General features: G+C 27.0%; 7 protein-coding genes across 7 annotated transcripts; 4 read left to right on the top strand and 3 right to left on the bottom strand.

Annotated features, from left to right (window-relative positions):
* Positions 1-2,963: 2,963 nt before the first annotated feature.
* MKS88_003275 (uncharacterized protein) lies at positions 2,964-5,054 on the top strand (the record flags this gene model as incomplete). The annotated part of the gene is made up of 1 exon (XM_067216352.1): positions 2,964-5,054. One exon carries the CDS (start codon positions 2,964-2,966, stop codon positions 5,052-5,054), a length of 2,091 nt encoding a protein of 696 aa, XP_067073007.1.
* Positions 5,055-6,426: 1,372 nt separating this feature from the next.
* MKS88_003274 (prefoldin subunit 6) lies at positions 6,427-7,701 on the top strand (the record flags this gene model as incomplete). Its single annotated transcript, XM_067216350.1, has 5 exons — positions 6,427-6,481; positions 6,704-6,774; positions 7,161-7,285; positions 7,465-7,525; positions 7,654-7,701. The coding sequence occupies 5 exons, from the start codon at positions 6,427-6,429 to the stop codon at positions 7,699-7,701; spliced, it is 360 nt and encodes a 119-aa protein (XP_067073006.1).
* A 148-nt stretch (positions 7,702-7,849) lies between these two features.
* On the bottom strand, positions 7,850-8,624 carry MKS88_003273 (uncharacterized protein; the record flags this gene model as incomplete). Its single annotated transcript, XM_067216349.1, has 2 exons — positions 7,850-7,925; positions 8,305-8,624. The coding sequence occupies 2 exons, from the start codon at positions 8,622-8,624 to the stop codon at positions 7,850-7,852; spliced, it is 396 nt and encodes a 131-aa protein (XP_067073005.1).
* A 938-nt stretch (positions 8,625-9,562) lies between these two features.
* Positions 9,563-11,590, bottom strand: MKS88_003272 (glutathione synthetase; the record flags this gene model as incomplete). Its single annotated transcript, XM_067216348.1, has 1 exon — positions 9,563-11,590. One exon carries the CDS (start codon positions 11,588-11,590, stop codon positions 9,563-9,565), a length of 2,028 nt encoding a protein of 675 aa, XP_067073004.1.
* A 1,736-nt stretch (positions 11,591-13,326) lies between these two features.
* MKS88_003271 (CDK-activating kinase assembly factor MAT1) lies at positions 13,327-14,109 on the bottom strand (the record flags this gene model as incomplete). The annotated part of the gene is made up of 1 exon (XM_067216347.1): positions 13,327-14,109. The coding sequence occupies one exon, from the start codon at positions 14,107-14,109 to the stop codon at positions 13,327-13,329; it is 783 nt and encodes a 260-aa protein (XP_067073003.1).
* Positions 14,110-16,914: 2,805 nt separating this feature from the next.
* Positions 16,915-17,634, top strand: MKS88_003270 (uncharacterized protein; the record flags this gene model as incomplete). Its single annotated transcript, XM_067216346.1, has 1 exon — positions 16,915-17,634. One exon carries the CDS (start codon positions 16,915-16,917, stop codon positions 17,632-17,634), a length of 720 nt encoding a protein of 239 aa, XP_067073002.1.
* Positions 17,635-19,044: 1,410 nt separating this feature from the next.
* MKS88_003269 (uncharacterized protein) lies at positions 19,045-22,889 on the top strand (the record flags this gene model as incomplete). The annotated part of the gene is made up of 9 exons (XM_067216345.1): positions 19,045-19,152; positions 19,465-20,546; positions 20,814-20,904; positions 21,090-21,205; positions 21,470-21,561; positions 21,675-21,844; positions 22,053-22,110; positions 22,329-22,376; positions 22,729-22,889. 9 exons carry the CDS (start codon positions 19,045-19,047, stop codon positions 22,887-22,889), a joined length of 1,926 nt encoding a protein of 641 aa, XP_067073001.1.
* Positions 22,890-23,405: the final 516 nt, after the last annotated feature.

Here is a 23,405-nt window from a genome sequence, read left to right as displayed (position 1 = left end):
TTGCTTATATTTCTACGAGTATTCGAGGAAGATCGCATAAACATACATATTATGGATATACATAAACATGTACGTACATATATGTATATATATGTGCAAAATTTATGTCAAAAGGAAAGCAGACTATATATGCCTTTCTACTAGGAATGTAACACAATACGCACAAATTACCCACTTTTAAAAATTTTGCAATAAGAAAATTTTTTTTTTTTTGTACATACAAAACACTGTAAATGTCATAACTTATGCAGTAAATCAAATATGACAAATGGTATAGGTAAACAGTAAAAATAAAAAAATAAAAAAAAAACTAAAATAATATAAAATATCCAAAAAAGTATGTTTAAAAATGCAGTCTTTCGAGCAGTAATGAGAATATATTATGTATATATAAGTATGTAAGATTGTAAATATGTTTAAAAAAAAAAAAAAAATTTAATGACTTAACACAAAACCTCAGAAATGATTTCTGAATAAAAGTAAAAAATTGAGATTTAGGAGTATTCCGAAATTTATGTAAATTCTCATAAATGTAAAAAATTTTGAACATATGAAAAAATGAGATATCCTTTTAAAATTTAAAACGTAAAAATCAATAAAAATGGAACTTTTAAGCAAATGGGTACAACATTCATTTGATGATTCGTTTGTTCGTTAGTTTGCATATTTTTTTGTTTGCATATTTTTTTGTTTGCATATTTTTGTGTTTGCATATTTTTTTGTTTGCATATTTTTTTGTTTGCATATTTTTTTGTTTGCATATTTTTTTGTTTGCATATTTTTTTGTTTGCATATTTTTTTGTTTGCATATTTTTTTGTTTGCATATTTTTGTGTTTGCATATTTTTTTGGTTTTTTTTTTTTATTCTATTTTGAATACTATTTTTTTGCTGTAATGTAATATATATACGATACATATCTTGTACATATTCGTGCGATGTTTTCGAAAAAATTAGAAGTCTCCCGATACGGTGTATAGTGCTATTTTTTCTAAAAACATAATACTCTTATGTAAATATATTATTATATATATATATATTTATGTATAATATAAAAATTAAAAAATTATTTTGTCATGAAAAACTTCTTTTAGCCCGTTTGTGTGACGAGATAAGTTTATATGTATGCATATAATATATATATATATATATATATATATATAAAATATATTTTTAATATACTTATATGATGTATATATATGATATACGTAAATGATATACGTAAATGATATACTTATATAATATAAATACATAATATACATATTTATGTAATGCGTAATAAAAAAAATTTATTTAAAAGAAAAAAAAAAAAAGATTTATTTAAATTATATATATGTATATACGTATACATACATAAATATATAAAATATTGTATATGTGAATTTAAAATACTGTAATCATTAACTACCATTGAGCAGGAGGGGATAACGTTAAGTTATATTTTTATTAGTAATTATTGAAAAGTACTGTAATTGCATCAATGTTAGTATTCAAATAAAAAGAAAAAAGGAATAAGAAATTGAGAAGGGGAAAGGGGTTTGGTCATTTTACATTTAAAAAAAAATATACATCAAACATTTATCATGATACAATATATGTAAAAAAGGGATACATTTTTTTATAAAAAAAAAAAAAAAAAAAAAAGAAGCAAATTAGCATATATATAATACTGTATGATTAAAAAGGCTTTTGTTAATATTATGGTTTAAATATGGAAAAATTATTCTGAAGAATTGTCAGCACAGTTAAAATTTTGAAGTCAAGGGAGGCAGCTTAAACATACATACATATATTTACATGTATATGTTTAAATGTATATGTATGCATATATGATGAAAATTTTTTGTTGAATAGTATCAAGAGTTCAAGTTCCCTTTGCATGTTTTGAAAAACTAAAAAAATGAAGCAGTGCTACAATGCAACAAACATGTTAAACTTAAAGATATACATGTTCTTTTAAAATGATACATATTATACAGAGGTCGTATTTTTCCAAAATACGAATTTTTCGAAATTTTTTTTTATTTTTATAACATTATCTTATGTTAAGAAAAAGCATATTCTTTTAAATGCCTTTTTTTTTTTTTTTTTTTCCTTAATTTTCATTTTGTTATTTTGTATAAATTAGTATAAATTAAATAAGCATGTAACACAACTCATGGGGAGGTGGAGGAGGATAGTCTACTGCTTTATTAACGGAAAGAATTCCTTTCTGGTTAGCCCCCACGATTGTTTGTACTTAATCAAAGTACTAATATGTCGCAATATTTGTTATATGTCTGTTCACGCTTATGCATATATACATTAATATATTTACGTATAAATACATGTGTATATATAGTTGTTTATGTATATACCTTTAGTTATTTTCATATCTTAAATTCCGACTTTTTTTTCTCCATCTTTTTTCACATTTCTCCTTACTGTGTTTCACCTGACCATATCAGATCATAGTTGTAATAATGCAAATGTAGAAATTTCAGTCATAATTTTATTTTATTATTATTATTTTTTTTTTTTTCTAGCCAAATCAAAGGTTTTACCCCCTCTCCATGCTCATAATGAGTAATACAATTTAAAAAAAAAAAAAAAAAAAAAAAAAACGCAATTTTTAAAATATGCACTTTAATAAAGGCGGTTAAAATGCATAACAATATGTTCTCCCATTTTTCTTCATATTTTCTCGCATACCTATTTTTGAAAATTTTCGCTTCTGAAAAGTAAGCTCCCTTTTTTTGTGTAAATAGGGTGCCATGTTTTTCTTAGCTAGTGGTATTTATGCAAGTGCACGGGTATGGCACTTTGTGTATATATATATATATATATATATATATACATGTATACATATACAGTAATACATGTACGCGTACACCTACACAAGTATATATGTCAAGGACGCACTGTAATGTGTACCGCGTATAAATAAAGAGTTACCCTTAATTGAGTATCTACCAGAACATCAACAATGAAAACAAAATTTTTTATGGTTTATCAGGTGTTTAGCACCTATGGTGGAAGGGAAAAACTTCCATTTTTAAAAAAATTGTCGTATGATTTTTATATAAGAAGCAAAAAAAAAAGTTCGTCCGTTGAAAAAAGCTATGAAGAAGCTATTTCGATAAATAAAAAGATAGTCAAGTTATATAATGACAGTATATATAATAATCAAAGCTATATATTAATATTAAAAGGATTAATGAATATATTGTTAAAAATAAAAGAAAAAAAAAAAAAAATTATGGTAAACGATATAATTAAATCTTTTGTTTCGTACTTCACGCAACATATACCTTTTATGAATGAACAAGACGTAACGTTGTTGCTAGATATTAAAGGAAAGTGTAATATTCATAATAAAAAAATAAGTGAATCTATAATTAGCCGTTTAAATAAAAATGAGAAAAATACTTTATTTTATAGTTTAAATTGTAAAAGTGTATGTATTATTTTAAATAACCTGTACAAAATGAATGATGTGATATATGAAAAAAAGATAATCGATGATATTTATTATTTTTATATTTTTAAAAAATATTCAAATTTTACCTTAAAGCAGTCTATTATCTTGTTACACTCTTTGAACAAATACAGTTATGAAAAGAGTAAAATTATTGATTTTTTAAATTATATTTCACTCGAGGTTTTGAAGGCATTTAGGGGTGGAAATCATGCCCAGGCCAAAAATGGTGTAAATAATGGAGTATATAATGGTGTATATAACAGTGTAAATAATGGTGTAGAAAATAATTTCAAGTATAGCACCAGGAATAATGTTAAGTGTGATAACATAAAAGACGTCCGAAAAATAGAAAAAATGTACGAAGGTTTTTTACACTACGAGGAGTGTAATGCCATTAAAGCAAAGCACGATTCGTTCAAAGCATCTGAGATTACTACTACTGATAAGAGGAGGTCTGTTCCTCTTAGCAGTGGTGAAGACGGCAGGGGAGGCTTCTCCCCCTTCGATGAAAAGGAGAAATTCGAGTTAATATTTTTTTACACTCTCAGCTGCTACAATTATTGCAATAATAGCATTATACATTTACTAGGTAGAGAGATAAAAAAAAAATTATTTTCCTTATACAAGGAAAAAGAAATATGCATGTTTATAAATAGTGTGTGTAACTTCTTCGCTTTTCGAAAAACAAAAAATTTTGAAAAACATGGTTTTAAAGAAGAGGAGTATATAAATGAAGAGAATAAAAAATTTACTTATCATTTAATTCATATTCTTCTGAAGGATAATAAAGAATTGCTCGAAAATTACTCGCATTTTGGTTTAATATCAATTTACATTTTTCTGTCAAAATTAAATTATTTTTATGATCACAAACACGAGGAAGCGTTCTTTTTAACCAAGCTATTTCTTAACGATGTGGAAGGAGTGAAGGAAGTTGAAGTAATGGAAGAAAGCGAAGTAATGGAAGAAATTGAAGTGATAGAAGAAGATGTAAATGAAGAAGTTGACGAAAATGGCGAAGAAGAAAAAAAAAAAAAAAAAAAAAAAAAGGGGAATTTTTTTTTTTTTTGTGGAAAAAGCGATTTAACTGCTAAAACGTTGATAAACCTTTTATTTTCCTTTACACTGAACTGTAAGATGAATGCTCCTGTTTATGATACTATATTAAGACAGTTACATGTCTTATTAAATGACCACTTACATTTAAATAAAACCAAACAGCTACATTTAAACGAAAAGGATGGGAGAGAAAAAGACGAAATAAATAAACTGGTGCAATTCTTAACTGTGCAGAATATTCAGTTACTCTGTATTATATACACCTATCTTTTTGTATATAATATATTATTTAAGCTAGAAATACAAAATTTACGTCTCTTTTTATTTTTTATAAATAACTTCCATTACCTAAGTTCAATGTACTTAAGTCAGCACGTATCGTCAAAGATTCACAAGGAAATTAATGCCACAATCTTTTCCATAAGAAGGAAAAGAGATGAAAATGAGATCACAGATGGAAGGAAAAAACGATTTCTTCTTACCAATGAATGTTTCATTTTTCCATACTACGTAGATATATATTTGAAAGAGATTTAGGCACGAATCAGGAAGATGGGTTGAGCACCCCTACTAATAAGAGTTCTAACTATGACGGACTGATCAATGTGCTTCTTGCACGTGTAAAATTAAAAAAGTTGAAGCACTGAAAAACTGTAATAAAGCCTTATCATCATTCACACAATTTTTTTTTTTTTTTCCAATACTACAGGAGCAAAAATGCAAAAGTGCCTGTACATGTGCATAAGGGTTACATATATATATATATATATATATATATATATATATATATATGTACATTCTCACTTATGCGGTGCCACTAATATGACTTTATACACTTGTCACAGACCTTTTTATGTAATATGTTTGTATCATTTATACACACTTATTACATTAAAAAATTTTTTTGTTTTTTCCTCCTTTCTTAATCCCAAAAAATTTGGGTAAAAATTAAGCATGTTTTCTTTTCATCGTAAACCTGTGCTGTGTTTCCTTGCTTTTTTACATAAGAGTATCACAACAGTTAATTTTGCTATCATTGTTTTTGTACATTTCGCTCTGCTTGTTTTTGCGTATTTTAATTTTTTTTGCTTGTTTTTGCGTATTTTAATTTTTTTGCTTGTTTTTGTATATTTTAATTTTTTTGCTTGTTTTTGTATATTTTAATTTTTTTTGCTTGTTTTTGTATATTTTAATTTTTTTGCTTGTTTTTGTATATTTTAATTTTTTTGCTTGTTTTTGCGTAAATTTCTTTTTTTCTTTTTTTATTTTGCCTTATTTGTTCTTTTTATTTTTTTATTAACTTTTCTTTATTTTTCTTTAACTTGTTAATTTATTTTTGATTTTTTTTTTTACGTCTCATTTAGAGCTACGGTAACGTTCGCTACCGCAGGTACGAAAAAAAAAAAAAATGAAAAAACGACAAATAGCAGAAAAATGAGTTAAACATAATTAATTACGACAAATAGCAGAGAAATGAATTAACAATATTTAATTAACCTCGTGTTATTTTCATTACTTTTTTTTTGCAATATTTATTTTTTATATGTTAGGAAAATATTTTGTGAAAAGCTCAGTTCTTTGAATCCTTTCCAGTTTTAAATAACATACAGCATATTACATATTCATGTGCGCATGTACGTATGTATGTATGTACATATGACTACTTACATGTGTATGCCTATGTATTTAGAAATACAAAACATAAGCAAACAAATTAGCGAGAGAAGTGCAAAGCATAGTGACGTTGTACATTAAACGTAGAAACGCTTCTCTCTGAAAACCCACAGTAGTTCAGGAGAAAAAGTACGTACCGAAAGTTTTTATATATCACAAAAAAAAAAAAAAATAAGGATAAAATAAAGATAAATAAGGATAAAATACAGAAAAAAAAAGTACCTGTCTGTGCAACATGTCTCAAGATAAAATTACAAAAATTGTGAAGGAAATAAATACCTTAAAAACGAGTATAAAAAATTGAACAAAATGAAAAAGGAAAAAAACATAAAAAATGCGCACATAAGTACAAGTATATATAAATACACATAAACGCGCGTAAATGTATGTATACCCATGGGCATTCCCAATTTTCGATGTTATTTATGAAGAACAAGTGAAACAAATTGCAAATGCAAATGCAAATATATATTTTTTTTCTTATTTTTATTTTATTTTATTTTTTTTTAAAGGCTGTGAGAAATTGAATGCTCAATTGGAAGAACTCATTACACAGAAGGTCGAAAATGAAATGCTACTGGAAGTAAGGACAGATTAGCATTTGTTTATGTGGAACTGCTACTACATATACGTGTATGTCTGCCGCGTTTTCAACATCTGCAATGTCTAGCATGTCTACTTATCATTGCGTGTAAATATATATGTATATGTGCAAGTATGCATGTATATATGCCCGTTTACACACATATACAATCGCATGCTTGTATGTGTATGTAAAAACGAAAAAAAGACAAATGAATTGTTGAGACCCCTCCAACATATATATATATATATATATATATATATATATATACATACACGCAAACACACCCCTTATACAACATTACATATAATGTTATACATACCTTTCCTTTACACTGATTACTTTATAATAATTTTTTAATTTTTACTTTTTTTAATTTAAAATAGGAAGTTAAGAATTTAGAGGATGATGCCGTTTTGCATAAACTCGTTGGATTAATATTAGTAAAGGAGGAAAAAAATAAATGCTACGATACAGTGACGAGGAGAATACACTATATTAGTGGGGAAATGTAAGGCTAAAAGTCGCACATAATTTGTGGCATATATATATTATATATATATATATATATATATATTATATATATATATATATATGTGTATATACATGTGTATATGTGAATACTTTAAACTTATGAAGTGCAACATATTGTATTTTTTTTTTAATAAAAATATGATTGCTCTTTTGTAGTGAAAGCAGGAAAAAGGTCATTAGCAATTCAGAGGAGAAGCTGAAGAAACTTTTTAGCGATGTACTTATAATAAAGACAAAAATTAATTATGGCAGCCGTTAAGTTATGCCCTTGCATGTTACGTAATTACGATAAACTTTACTTCCCATTTTCGTTATTATTCCATATTTTGTTTTATTTCTTTTCAGCTCGAAATGCAGTCAAACCAGAGAAAAATTGCTATCCCCCCAACTTGACATAGAACGAAATTTCGCGCTTGCGCAAATTCCCTTTTATTCAGTTGTTTTAAGAAGGATATGAAAAATAAAAAGTGATGGACAAAATATTCAGGCAAACGCATCATCAGGGATACATCGAGAGTAGGGTTTTTTCCTTGAAGAGTTTTTAACTTGAATACACCTCCCCCCTTTTCAATCTTTTCATTTTTTCGTAATCAATATTTTGTACCTTGAAGGCAAAACTACAGAAAAATTGTATGCATAAAAAGTCAAATGTGAAAAAGAGCCGCTTTGCTCGAAAAAGTGAGCATAACGGATGCAGTATTTTTTTTTAAGCGTAGATTCATACGTATATATATATATATATATATATATATATATATATATATATATCCTCACACTTAGTTTACATGTACATGTACATGTACAAGTACAAGTACATGTGTGTGCACTTACACATATGCATCCAAATACGTACATAATAGGCATACACGTATGTGCACACAATTATATATATGTATATATATGTATATATATGTATATATATATATATATATGTATGTGTGTGTATAAGTGTCCCCTTTTTCAAAAGAAACTTTCGGACGTCCTTTGTGCCTTTACCACATCATATTATTCTTTCGAACGAAGTAATGCATTTTCTTCCAGTATCCTCTTTTTTGAAAAGCTCTTTTCCTGTGCCTTTTATCATTTCGGACCTTATTGAAAAGCAGAGTATTATTTTGCTCTTCATTTTTCTTCTTTTCCAAATATATAAATAGATCATTAAAAAATAAATTTTCGTGGGAACTACATGAAGAAGAGGGGGTTACTATACTTGTTATTTCTTTATCGCTTTTCATATAAATTTCTTTTAAGAATAATTTTATTTTTACTTCATAGAAATTGAAGCCCTTGGTGTTTCTTACTGCGTTCTTAATCATGTAAAACATTTTTACGATTTGAACAATTTGGAAAAGAAATTTTTTGCAAAAAGAAATTACAAAAAAAAAAAAAAAAAAAAAAAAAAGGAAGAGATACAATGTAGATACTTAAGTCTTTATTTTGTAAATCATATTTTGTAAATCATAATTTGTAAGTCATATTTTGTAAATCATAATTTGTAAGTCATATTTTGTAAATCATAATTTGTAAGTCATATTTTGTAAATCTTAATTTGCAAGTCATATTTTGTAAATCTTAATTTGTAAGTCATAATTTGTTAGTCATAATTTGTTAGTCATAATTTGTTAGTCATAATTTGTTAGTCATAACTCACAGTATTTGCCATGACAAAAATAGGAGATGTGCATATAGCGAAATATCTCTGTCATGTTTGTATACGAAGCAAAAAAAAAAAAAAAAAAAAAAAAAAAAAAAAAAAAAAAAAAAAAAAAAAAAAAAAAAAAAAAAAAAAAAAAGCATAAAGTCGCCAATGAAGAAGGTTACGAAATAGAGCAAATAGCAAAATGATGCCAACAATAAAACGGCATGAATAAATCCCTTAGAAAATGTATATAAATTCACAAAAAAGGTCGTAACAAAGAAGCTTTATAATAATACCATGAGGAAATTATATAACAAAAGGGAGTTTCTTTAAAATGCCAAAAAAAAAAAAAAAAAAAATGAACAACGGTGTTACGTAAAGTGCCAAAAAAAAAAAAAAAAAAAAAAAAAAAAAATATCATATCAAAAGCCAGTGTCATGTACATTTATAAAAAAAAAAAAAAAAAAAAAATTCAAATTTTTTCTCATCACGACGAGAGGTTTTATTCACGTTTCATTCATTTCTTGAAATTTTAACATTTCTTCCTTAGGTTTGGTATTGTCCGATGATGTACTTATTTGTGCCTCATATTTTTTTGATGCCCATCGGTCCGCTTTACGTCAAGAAGAAGGAATCCAAACTCGATATACCACATATAGCCCCGCCTTCATTCTCCTTGCAATTTTTGGTCCGAACCAGATATCCCTTTTGTTCATTGAGGACATTTTTATTTTTACAAAAAATAAAATTGTGGAAAAGGCTAATTTCTGAAATGGACTGTTCAGGAGAAAATTCGACAAAATAACATTCTTCCAATTGGCATTTGGCATCAGTCTGATTTCCCTTCCATTGTTCATGCCCCCTTTCCAACTGATCTTCATACCCTTTTGATTCTGTCCTGATCGCCCCATCCCTGTGAGGTGGACTTAGTACTCCTCCTGTGTGGTTCTCTCCTGTCCTCCTCGTCCTGCAGTGAATTGTCATAAAAGACGACGGGAACAACTTTTGCATTAAAACATAGCAGCACAACTTCTTCTTCTCTTGTGGTTCATAAAAAAGCATTAATGTGTCCTTAACATCCTGACCATGCAGGTTATTTTTTCCACCTTCTCTTTGAGGTTTTAACAAAAAATTATTTGCATTTTCAATGGCTCGTGAAATGATGGAAGCATTTTTATTTAAAGAAGGATCTACTTGTAAAGCAAAAGTTTTCTTTAACAAATTCATATCATTCATTATTTGTTTTTCTGTTTTATCATTCTTATTTAAATTTATGGAAATATATTTTTTTAAAATTTCATCATCTAGTAGTAGCATTTGCATCCGCTTACACCCAACCAACTGGTATGGCAGGGAAGGAATCTTCACTGCATCACTGTATTCGATCATTTCTCTTATAGTCCACACGATTTCATTAAAATGGTTAGGTGTGTACAGGGATCTGAAGTATATCACACTTACTTCGTATATGTTTCGCTCGTATATTGCGTTATGATCGTGGTGAGCGTTGTGAGTAGACATAGTGGAAGCATTATATGTATGAACTATGCTATCCCTATTGTGTGCTTCCTCATCGTTCATATTTATGAATAACCTCCCTCTTTGCAGCTTTTCCTCAGTAGGGTTAGCGTTCTTTCTAATCCTTTCCAAAGAATCGCTTACAGTCTCATGAGTATAATTTAAAAATAATTTTTTTTTTTCAAATAAGTTTTGTAATTCCGTGATAGTAAAACATTTTAGTCCTATACCTAGTTTTTGTAATTCACATTTCGTTTTATTTTTATCAAAATTATTTAAGTCTTCCTTATCTAAAATGCTAATGATTATTTTTTTAAAATTTTTTTCGAAATTTGAATATTGTTCAGTATAAATCTCGTGACATTTAGAAATACAAGAAATTATACCTTCGAGAAAATTATTATCAAACTTTTTATCCAAAATAGAAAGAATTTTTTTTTCGTTTTTCTTTTCCTTATAAAAATATGGAAAATATTCTCTATATATTTCTTTTATCATATTTTTGTGTGCTTCAAAAATGAAGGAAGACAGATTACCAAAAGCAACTGATATTGTGTTGTATTCGATTTGTTTTATATCAATATTCTTTTCGTTCTGTTTTTGTACTTCCCCTATTTCCCCGCCTTCCCCATTTAAGCGCCTATTTGTCATGTAGTCGGATCGTCCAATAACACAACGAATATCATTCTGTATGTTTCTCCCATTGCTCCCACTCAAATAGACCCGTTGACAAATTTCAATCATCCTTTTGGTAAAAGCATCATACTCTTTAAGATCTTTTAATATGTTTAATAAAAAAGGCAAGTCACAAACAATATTATCAAACAATTCAGCATACAGTAAGGTACATTGCTTACACAATTCCAACAAATATCCTTCTAATTTTTGTGGTAATAAGGTAAATGAAAAAAGTTTAGGTGAATGACAAAAATTTATATTTTCTTCATTTATGTACGACTTTGTATATATATAAAATCCTTCAGTATTTAAAAAGTCCACTAAGTCTCGTATAAATAATTTTATCCTCTCATAACTTAAATATTCATTTTTACCCCTCGGAATAGTAAAATAATTTAATATTTCTTTTTGTATTATTTCGTAAAATTCATTTATTTTATTTTCCATTTTGATGAACAGCTATCGATGCAATCATATACTAGTAGAAAAAGGGGATTTTCACTTGGATTACTTACCTTCTTCGCTCGTTCTTTCTCCCTATCGTTATATGATCGTTGTTTTAATATAAGCCTTTACTCCTTCATTCGCCCCCTCTCTTGTTCATTTACCTTTTGTTCTTCGATTTCTAGGTGCGTGCACGTGTTTGGTTGTAAATAAGTGTATGATCGTGTACACATTTATAGCAGTATACAGTTGTGTACTAGTAAACACATATAAGGGAGTATACACCTATTGGAAGTATATCCTTTTATGAAGCTCGCTTAATGCCCCCCCCCTTCGTGCCATCAGTTTTTTCTCAAATCATGGATACTTACAAATCATACAAAAATAAATGTGTACTGTGTATGCGCAAAAGTCAATTTTGTAAAAATTCGTGCTATAAAGCTTCTTAATTTTTGAGTTTATCTTGAAGCTATCGAGAGACTTCTTGCCCCTTATATCTAGCTTTTTTTTTTTTTTTTTTTTTTTTTTTTGCACAATATTTAAAACTGTACGTAATTTTTTTTTTTTTTTTGCTTTAATATTCTTCAAAATAAAGAAGTCATTGCACATATTTGTAATACATTTCTTAATGAACTTTATATACGACTTATCTTTGTGCTGCTTTTTTCTTTTTTTTTTTTTTTTTTTTTTTTTTTTTCAAATGCATTTTTGTTCTGAAGGGAAAAAATGAAAAACAAAAGATGGTACATATGTTAACCCTGAATAAGCTAAGTCTATGTATTTGATGGAATTTCAAAATAAATTATACATATATGTAGACATTGCATTAGTATACACAAGTAATGCTTACGTATACCCGAACAATGTATACGTATATGCAGGACGTACGTATGCCCAATATGTATATATATATGTATGTATATATATATGTATGTATATCACGTATATGCACAAACATACATGTGTACATTTTCAAAGGTGAAACGGGCGAAATGGCGAGACTCCAAAATTGGAAAAGGCAGCAAAGGGACGCCCATCTTATTTAGGAAAATGACTTTACGGAACGCATAAAATGGAAAGTGTTTTATGTGAACATTAAAATATGTAAATACATGGACAATTTTTTTAGACATAATACTTCGCATGTGTGCATTATTATATAGTCATATATATTTTTTTTTAATATAACGAGTAATTTTAGCATTATATAGTATTCTCTTTTTTAGAAAATAAAATAAAATAAAATAAAATTCCATTTGAATGTTTTACTGCGTGTTATATGTCATAACTGCTACAACATTACGAACGCAACGATAGTCCAAATTATTTCTTAAATTTTTTTTTGTAAAACATAAAATTTACAATTTAGTTAACAAAGGTTTAAAATTTTTTAAAATGTTACGTCCTACAATGATTGTCTATATTTTCTGAGTTGCCCCAAAGTTGTTGTATATTTCCAGGGGGCTTTTTAATTACAAAAAAAAAAAAAAAAAGGGGGGAAGATAATGGGGACAGATGGAGAAAGTAGTCATGCAAAAAGGAAAGGACCTCAAAATTAACTACTCTTCTCACAAAAATGAAGATATAAGCACATTGGTAATACACATGAAAATGTAAAATTTTTAAGGGGGGGAAAGGGCAATAAACCAAACAAGCGAATAGGTGCAAGCGTATATGTACGTGTGTATGCGCATGTAGACAAACGCTTGCCAAAGAATGTACAACGAATTAGCTCGCGGTTATATGTTGAAGTATATGGTGGAGTTAAATTCTGTGTCACACCTTTTAAAGACGATAGAGGGGTTATACCCCCCAGCGTAGTCGGACTTTTTTAAGTCCTCTTCAGAAGTAAATTTTCGCACAGGTATATCTGTATCATTTTTAATAGATGCATTTAATGGTTGTGGTTGTGATTCGGATATATTGGTTACCTTTATTTCATCAAATAGCTTAGGGTTTTCTTTAATTAATGAATGAACATAAGTCTCATTGTTTGATTTATTTATTATAGGTCTATGTTTAATTATTTCATATAAATTCCCTTCTTCTTTTACTATATCATGGATTTTTTTTTTTTCATTTTCATATATAAGAGCATTATTTTCTTCTATCAATTTGATGTTTTCCTTTTCATACTTTTTTATATATGACTCAATAATTTTTCGTTTTTTCTCATCACATTCGTTAGTTAACATATATATAATATCTTCAATTTTTTCTAAATAATTATTATATAAAGGTGTATTTTCAAAATTATGTCTTCTTTTATTAAATATTTCCATCAATTTGGATCGTATATTTTTTTGATTTGAGTATATTCGTTCTTCTATATCAAAAGGAACAACATTCTTTTTGGTTATTGACACTTTGCAACGAGGACAGTGTTGCTTATTATGCTTATTTAAATGATTCTCTAAGCATTCACCACATATTTTATGTTTACATATATCGAAATAAAACAACTCCTTGTCACTATTTATATATATATCCTCAAAGCAACTGGTGCATTTATAGTCTTCCATACTCGCCTTTACATGTGGACTAATTATATATGATGTTGTCTTTAAAAAAAAAAAAAAAAAAAAAAGTAATAAGTTTTTTTGGCAGATCTCAACTATTTTTATGACTCTGTAAAGAATTATGTACCTGCAAAATTTACGAGCCCACGCTAAGCATACTGTTTCTTTTTCGTCCTTTTTGTTCTTATTTTTTTTTATTATTCTTTTTTTGCATCTCTAATTTGTCTGTTATAATTTCATTTGCACACGTAAAATTTACTATATTTTCAAAGGGCATATTTGTAATGTTACTTATCAAACATTACTGTTACGTCACATAACAAGTACACAATTGTTTTCTTAAAATTGTCATGTTGTTTTGCGTTTTCTCATAAAATAAAGAAAAAGTACACAAGCGGGAATATTCACATATATATATATTCATTTGTATATATTCATTTGTATATATCCATTTGTATATATACAATTATACATATCCATTTGTATATATCCATTTGTATATATCCATTTGTATATATCCATTTGTATATATACAATTATACATATCCACACATATTCTTATCATTTATGTACGTACGTGAATACTCTGGTGACATGTTCATGCGAAAATATTAAAACATTTTGAGAGCACTTTTTTCATTTTATATAATTTCCATTACTTTATTTAGTACTCTGAGAAATTCTGAACATGTCACAAAAAAAGTTAACCCGGATAAAAGGCGCTAGGTATTTATCTTAAAAGAAAAGGAAAGAAGCAAAAACGGAATAACGGAACGAACATAAAAATAAAAACAAATTTAAAAATAACTTTTTTTAACATTTTATAACCAGCATTTGCACGTCGATTCTTTACACAATATATATTGTACACATTGTTACATAGCCAATTATTTCAACCCATTGATTTTTTTTTTTTTTATATTTTTTTTTTTTATACTTTTTTTTTATTAATATTTTATGTTTACTCCTCTTCCCCATTCTTTTAATTAATTCCATGTCGCGAAAGAAGAAATTTTGGAAAAAGTACGATTTAACATGGAGTTACTAATACGTTCATTTTTTTTTTTTTTTTGGTATTTCTTACATATTTAAACAATACCTATTAGACTACCTTTAATATTTCATGTTATTTTATTTTCTTGTTCATAATAGGGTTATAAGCAAAAATGAAAAAAAAAAAAAAAAAAAACATGTATACATTTATGGGTATGAAAATATAAGAGTAAAATTTAAGTTTGAAATTATGTAGAAGTAAAGGAATTAATTCGAATTTTATAGTTACGTTGGTTCCATCCAACTTAAAAAGTATTCCCATTATTGCTGCTCTAGAGTACACAAAACACATAATGATGCGCTTCCTTTTTTTTTTTTTTTTGCCAAACCGTACACGTAGTAGGAATTTGTTAGTGTATTTACCTTTGTATTTATTTATGCATATTTATACCCGTTTATTTATTGATGCACCTATTTATCCGTTTATTTATTGATACACCTATTTATCCGTTTATTTATTGATACACCTATTTATCCGTTTATTTATTGATACACCTATTTATCCGTTTATTTATTGATGCACCTATTTATCCGTTTATTTATTTATTGTTTCTTTTTTTCGTTTTGCATCCTTATAAATAATGTACGGATTGAGGTTACTGCAAGAGTTAAATAGGATCTCACAAGTGTATATTTTCCAGTGACACACTCGATTCTAATCCATTATTTTATTTTATTTCATTTTATTTCATTTTATTTTTTGCGAATGTTTCAAAAAATAATTTTTTCGCATGCACAAGTCATGTCTACATTCGGAACATTTAATTAGCTGATTTTTATTGCGATTTAAAGGGGGGTTACTTTTTTTTTTTTTTTTTTTTTTTCTCTCCCTTATAATGGAACTTCATTTTAGTGCATAAATGTATATTGTAGAAGTAATCCATTTAGAGTATAACAACCTATTAATTATAACATTTGAAGTTCTTTTACAGCTATAAAATTATTTTGGTAATTCTTCTTTTTTTTTCTTTTTTTTTTCCCCTGACATGTTAATAATTTGTGCAGGTCATAATGCATCATGCAGTTCAATTTGGCTACCTATAACTGTATTTTTACAACTAGCTTTTTTTTCTTTTTTTTTTTTTTTTTTTTCTTCATCATTTTACATCATGAATATAACGTGCTTAAATCTTTTTATTCAAAAATTGTTGGCGAACTTTTTCTCATTAAAATACGTACACACAAACACACACACAAATGTATATATGTATACTTACCTCCTTTTCACATATGAGCATGTTATAAACAGAGTAGCATTTTAATAATTATGGTATATATATTAAACTTTCTTAAGTCGAATTCCCTTTTAACAGCAAAACAGTTTTTTAATTTTTTTACAATTATTTTAATGACTTCATCCGCTTTCGTTATGTTGTCTATATCCAGTATGTTATTATTCTGATTGTATTATATTGTGTTCCTTCCTACATTACATAACATTGTTTTTTAATGGATAACATTATTTTTTTTATTACATTATATTATATAATATAATATTTTACTGTATTACATTTTTCTGTGCTTCATTTTATTTTATTATATTATACTTTGTTACATTATACTTTGTTACATTATACTTTGTTACATTATACTTTGTTACATTATACTTTGTTACATTATACTTTGTTACATTTTATTATTATTTTTTTTTTTTTTTTCCACCGGCTTTACTATAGCTGCTCCATTTACTCGTTTAGTCGTACGATACTTTTGTGTGTATCATCCTGTCCCCCACCCCTCCCGATCTTTTGCAAAATGGAAAAATTAATATATTTAAATGAATACGCCAAATTTTTTGAGTTTTCTAACAAGGGTGAATTATTACATGAAGATAAGTTACTAAAGAATAATAACACAGGACGTTCGAAGAATGATAAGTACTATTCACAGATGAAGAGAAAAAATAATGATATGTTATCATTGAAACTTAATGAAAAAAATAGTTCAAAAAAAAAATTAAATTTTTATAAAGAGAATAACAACAAGTATAAAGTTAGTAAAATAATACACAATAAAAATGAATACGTGCTCGTAAGTACTGTCCCTACGTCATCCAAATTACATGTAACAACATCAAAGGGTAAGAATAAGTTAAATCACATGAGTAATGAGATAATGAAAAGTTTTAGACAAAATACGAATAATAAATTCACCAATAATACTTATGGAAAAAAAATGTGTATATGTAAAAAATGTTATATGAATAGCATACAAGAGCAAATAAAAGAAAGAAAGAAAAGAACTACAGTTTATACTCTTGAATTCAATAACTTAATAAATTATGACCATGATCATATATTATATCAGGATAACAAAACAGAAGAAAACAAAACAAAGGAATATATATTGATCGATATTAACAACAATGGTTACGAATATAACACAGAGTGCAACGAAGGAGTGACGAGGAACGACTCAGAACAAATATCACGTAAAAGATCTTTATTTCCCTTTTTAAATTTCTTTTTTAACTAGCAGTAAGGAAGGGGTAACACGAAAAAAAAAAAAAAAAAAAAAAAAAAAAAAAAAAGAAGAGAAAATGAAAGATAACAAATAACATACACCATGTAACATACACCATGTAACATACACCATGTAACAGATAGCATGTAACAGATAGCATGTAACAGATAGCATGTAACAGATAACATGTAACATATAACATGTAATATGTAAGATATAACATATAACAAACAACAGTGTTAATGATATACGTTATGCGAGCCCATATTAGTACTTGTTTTCTAATCCGCCGTTCGTTGTAATTATGTCCATATTTGATGAATGATGAGGGGGCTTCTCAACTTGTTATTTTTGAATTATGATTTTAAAAAATAAGAGGCCAGTTGTACACTTTTTGAATACACTCCTGTACGATCCTTTTAATTCAAAAACCGGCGTCTTTGATTTATGTGCCAACATTTTGCCTTTACTTTCGTGATACGCAATACAGGCATGCGTAAAGGCATATATATATATATATGTATATGTGTACACTTATGTGCATGTTCATATGCATGTGTGTATGACGTATGCACATGTTCATATGCATGTGTGTATGACGTATGCACATGTTCATATGCATGTGTGTATGACGTATGCACATGTTCATGCATGTATATTCCAACGTTTAATGTCTGATTTAAGAAGACACATTTTTTTTTGCCCTTAATTTTCCGTGGCTACTTTCAATTCTGATTCGTGAATTTTTTTTTTTTTTTTTTTTTTTATAGCTTTTTAAAACGTATTTTTTTTACTCCACGTTCGTCTGCCATTTGGCTGTTATTTGTTCTCCATTTGGCTGTTATTTGTTCTCCATTTGTTCGCCATTTGTTCGCCATTCATTTACCATTCATACGCCAATCACTCATTTATTTTTTGTTTCTATTTTTTAAAATTTTTTATTTTAATTTCTTTCCTTTGATTTACCTCTCTTTTAATTACCTCCATTATATTTTCACTCCTTACTTTTTTATATTGATTTAGAGCACAGATTAGTTTGATTATTTTTATTTATGTACCTTCATTTTTTCAAAAAAAGCGCGAACACAGCCCTATGCAGGTATATGTATATATATATATATATATATACATACATATGTGTGCGTTCGTGTGTATGCCTGTTTGCGTACATGTTTATCTGTGCATTTGCATAACTTTTTATGTTAGCCTTTTTAAAGGCATCATTTATCATATTTTTTTTCTTTTTTTTTTACTTTTTAAGTTACTAATTTCTTTTAATTTGCTACCCTAGCTTGACAAAAGCCTTGTTTTAATAAAAAATAAAAAAAAAAAAAATATATCACATTATACTATACTATATCGTATTATACCATACTATACCATATCATACTAAGTTTAAAAGGTACATTTTTGATAAGCATAATGCACGGAATTAGAGCACTGTTTTTGTTCAAATCAACGGACTTTAATTACGATTTGGTATACCAAAAACATTTTATTAATGTGGAAATATGCGCCAAAAATGTACAAGTAAGGATAATTTAAAAAATTAATTTTAAGATTGCTTTAAAATGAATATGTTCAGGGAGAAATAAACATGCACTGTGCCATTTTTGTCTTATTATAATCGTTTCCAATCTGTTTCGCTCGTTTGATCTGTGTAACAGTTCAGTTGTGTGCAGCACTTTAAACGGGCCAAGCATTTTTAGCCGTATTAATGTTTTCACGTTTTGTGACTTCCTTTTCCTCTCTCTCTTTCAATGTATAATCTTAATTTTATATTTTATTTTATTTTATTTTAATTTATTTTATTTTTTTTCCCCTCTTTGAACTTCTTCACAGGATTCGAATTATGTAAATGTACTCAACATGAAAAACGTCGAAACGATTATTAAGAATCAGATAATTAATAAAAGGAATGAAGATGTGGGTGCACATGAAACTTTTCTTGAGTTAAATAGGACGATAAGTTGCTACAATATAAGGGTAAAGAATAAAATAGTTCATCCTTTTTTGTTAGTAAAAAGAGAAAAGTTTATATTAGTAACTCTTCTCATAATTGATGATTTAAATTGTACAGAAGATATTACTATTATAGAAAATAATACAACAAAATTACTTTATTACAATTTCATGAATGATTTTTTAAATTTTGTTGAAACAAATATTGGTAGATATAACCATAGTATTATTACTACTACAACAAGTTATAATACATTATATAATAAAATAGAATTACAGAAATTTACAAACTGTCTGGACTCATATATAATATGTGTTATTCCCTATGGAAGACTTAATAAAGAGAATTGTTCTTTCTTGAATTATATAAAGAAAGACATGTACAAATGTGGAGATATTTTGGAGAGTAATTTTTTCATTTTTTATAATTTTTTGTTTTTAATAAATAAAGATAATACTATTATGGGAAAAAATAAATCGGCTGATTTTGGAAGTAATTTTGTTGGCCTGAATGAGGAGGATGAGGAACATGTCGAACTTGGCTCGTGTAATGAACCTGGTGAGAACAATGAATACAGTGAATGCTGCTCAGGTGAACATCCAGTGAAAAAGGGAAATTTAAGTTATACAACAAGGAAAAAACACAACGATATATTATATGTTAATAGTAAACCTCCATTTGTAGTTTATAAAAATGATACCTTTATGAACAGTAAGGTAAAATGTAATTTTTTTAATTTACTGTTAAGGTTTTTTATTATACTAAAACATATAAAAAAATTAAATACTTTACAATTTTCCAAAAATTATTATTACCCTTTTTATCTTTTATTCTTTTACAATTATTCTATATTTTTTGAAAAAAATAAAAAAATACCCATAATTAATAAATATGACCAAAATGAGAACATAAAAATTAGCAAGCAGAATATTCAAACCTATGTACCGGTTTACCTGCACGAGTAATAATTTTAATCAAAATGAAAGCCGTTCATAAATGTTACAAATTCGCAATTGGCAATTCACGCGTTGCATTTTTCAATTTTTAATTTTCATTATACATTTTTTAATTTTCATTATACATTTTTTAATTTTCATTATACATTTTTTAATTTTCATTATACATTTTTTAATTTTCATTATACATTTTTTAATTTTCATTATACATTTTTTAATTTTCATTTTTCATTTTTCATTTTTCAATTTAAAAAAAAAAAAATCTTTCTCAGGAAGAACAAGGACAACCGACTGCACCTACTCATTAAAGAAGAGCTGACTTGCTTCATAACGGAGTACCAAAATCAATGTGCTGAAATAAAGGTTTGAAAGAGAAAAAATTGGTGCTCTGTCTACTCATTTGTGTACATATAAATATAAATAAATAAATATGTATATACGTATAAATAAAAAAAAATATATATACATATATACACATATATAATTATTTATTTATACAAACACGCATGATGATACACGTACGCACGCCATTAAATCAACCTTTCCAGGGTGATATAATATTAAAATGCGACGACGATAAATATGTAGACCTAGATATGACAATCGAGTTGGACAGCGAATGTTGTGATGTATATGTTGCAGATTTTGTTAATATGAGAAAAAGGTTATACGTTAAAAAAAAATAATAATAAACGAATAAAAGATTAAACGAATAAACGATTAAACGAATAAACGATTAAACGAATAAACGAAATGCTAATATGTAGTGTGCATTGTTTGCATAAATATATGATTACCCTTCATGTTCGTGTGAAGTTTTCTCACCTTCTGCAATGAAGGGTCACATAGTGGCGATCATTTGCACAAATGTATGTACATGCACATGTACATGTGAACACACGTATAAACACACATACATACAACATAGGCATAAAACTGTGAACATTCAACTTTCAAGCAAATATGCGAGTAGCAGAATATTGACCTATTTTTACAAAAATATGACTTGTCCATTTATTGGTAGCGCTATAAAAATATGAAGGAAGAAGGCAAATTATTAAAAATGGAATAACATATTAATTGCACATAAAACTCTTTTTTTTTTTTTTTTTTTTTTTTTTAATTCTTTTTAGGATTTTATAAATTTAAAAGAATTAATGAAAAACAAGTAGAAATAAATGTAACACTAAAATGGAGTGATGAAATACCTTGCATAAAAATTGAAAAAAAGTCAAACGAATATTTGTTTTTAAGACTACCATTCCTCAGTGAGATTGTCCATCATAATTTGAAATGGGACTTGGTAATAAAGTTACAACAAAGAGGAATATAGAAAACATTGGGAAAACATAAAAAAAAAGAAAAAAAAGAAAAAAAAGAAAAAAGAAAAAAGAAAATACCTGAATGAACGTGAACGAACATGAACAAGCAATAAAAAAAATTAAATACATGTCAAACTAAAAAAAAATGTTCCTTCTTTTTTTTTCCATACATCGTTCTGTTTTAATTAGGGGAAGGTCAAATTTGAAAGCAAAAAAGAAGTAAAATGGATGCTGGATGATTTAACAAGTAAGGGCGATAAAATTATAGGGAATATTATGCACAAATTAGTAGCAGATATAATTAAAAAGCAGTACATTTTTAAGGGGGAATAGTGCTACAGTTATGTTTTTCCCATACATAAATATATTTAAATTCATGTACATATATATAAGTGTTTATGTGTTTAAATGTGCGTATGTACACGAACGTACATATATGCGTTTTCTTGCAAAATTTTATTGAAGGGGAATCCCACGCGAATCTGTCTGGAACCATAGAATTTAATGATAAGGGTATCGTTCATTTTTTTTTTTTTTTTTTTTTTTAAAACATGTTTTGTAAAATTAGTACATGCATGACTTTACACATGTTTCATTTTGCATTTTTACATATCGCTCGTACAGTAGCATTATTTAACAGCTCATTAATTTTTAGTTTATCGTATTCAAAAGGGAGTGGCAATTTTCACGTACAGTGCTTTTTCTTGCTGTGCGTGCGTTAATTGTCTTTCCATTTGTATATACATATATATTTATTTATACACTCATACATATTCATATGTATGTAATGTATATATATATATATATATATATATATATATAATATTTTTTTTTTCCCAAATTTTTCTATTTACCTCCTTTTCAGGGATGTCCATGACGCAGATGATTGGGGAAATTCACATTTTTTCCAAATGGAATTATTCAAAAACTAATATTGTTCATGTAAATAAAAAGTGTTCAGCTCAACATTTCATGCAGTCAAAACGGATAGCTCTAATAAGTTCTGAAGTTATTAACAGTTCATAAATTTTCTCATTTTGCTGAATTTTATGTGCCTATTAAAATTTTTTAAAAAGTGATTCAAATAGACATCCTGAAGGAAAAAAAAAAAAAAAAAAAAAAAGAAAGGTGTGAAAAAATATTATTCATACTATATATATATCTAAGCGCAATTTTATGTTCATTCGTATATTAATTCATTTGTATGTTCAGCAGTTATAGTTCATTTTTTTTTATTTCTTCAGTTGGTTTTTTTTCTATACGGTCATTTTTTTTTTTTTTTTTTTTTTTTGCCCTGTTATTTGTTCATATTTTCGTTCATTTATTTCCTTACCGAGTAAGCAGTGTTTGCACAAGATAAAATTATTTTGTACAAATTTTCTTCTCGTATGTTAATAATTTTCTTGATTAAAATATTGGACAGTAGTTTATACAATTCCTCATTATCCTTTTTCTTCATAACTTCATAATAACCGTATTCATTTTTTTTTATTGTTCCTTCTTGATAACCCTGTGTGCAGAAGGAATTTTTTTTTTTTTTTT

This window comes from Plasmodium brasilianum, chromosome 10 (genome assembly GCF_023973825.1).
Source record: "Plasmodium brasilianum strain Bolivian I chromosome 10, whole genome shotgun sequence".
In the NCBI taxonomy this organism is placed as follows: Eukaryota; Apicomplexa; class Aconoidasida; order Haemosporida; family Plasmodiidae; genus Plasmodium; species Plasmodium brasilianum.
This window is presented reverse-complemented; position numbering and strand designations above follow the sequence as displayed.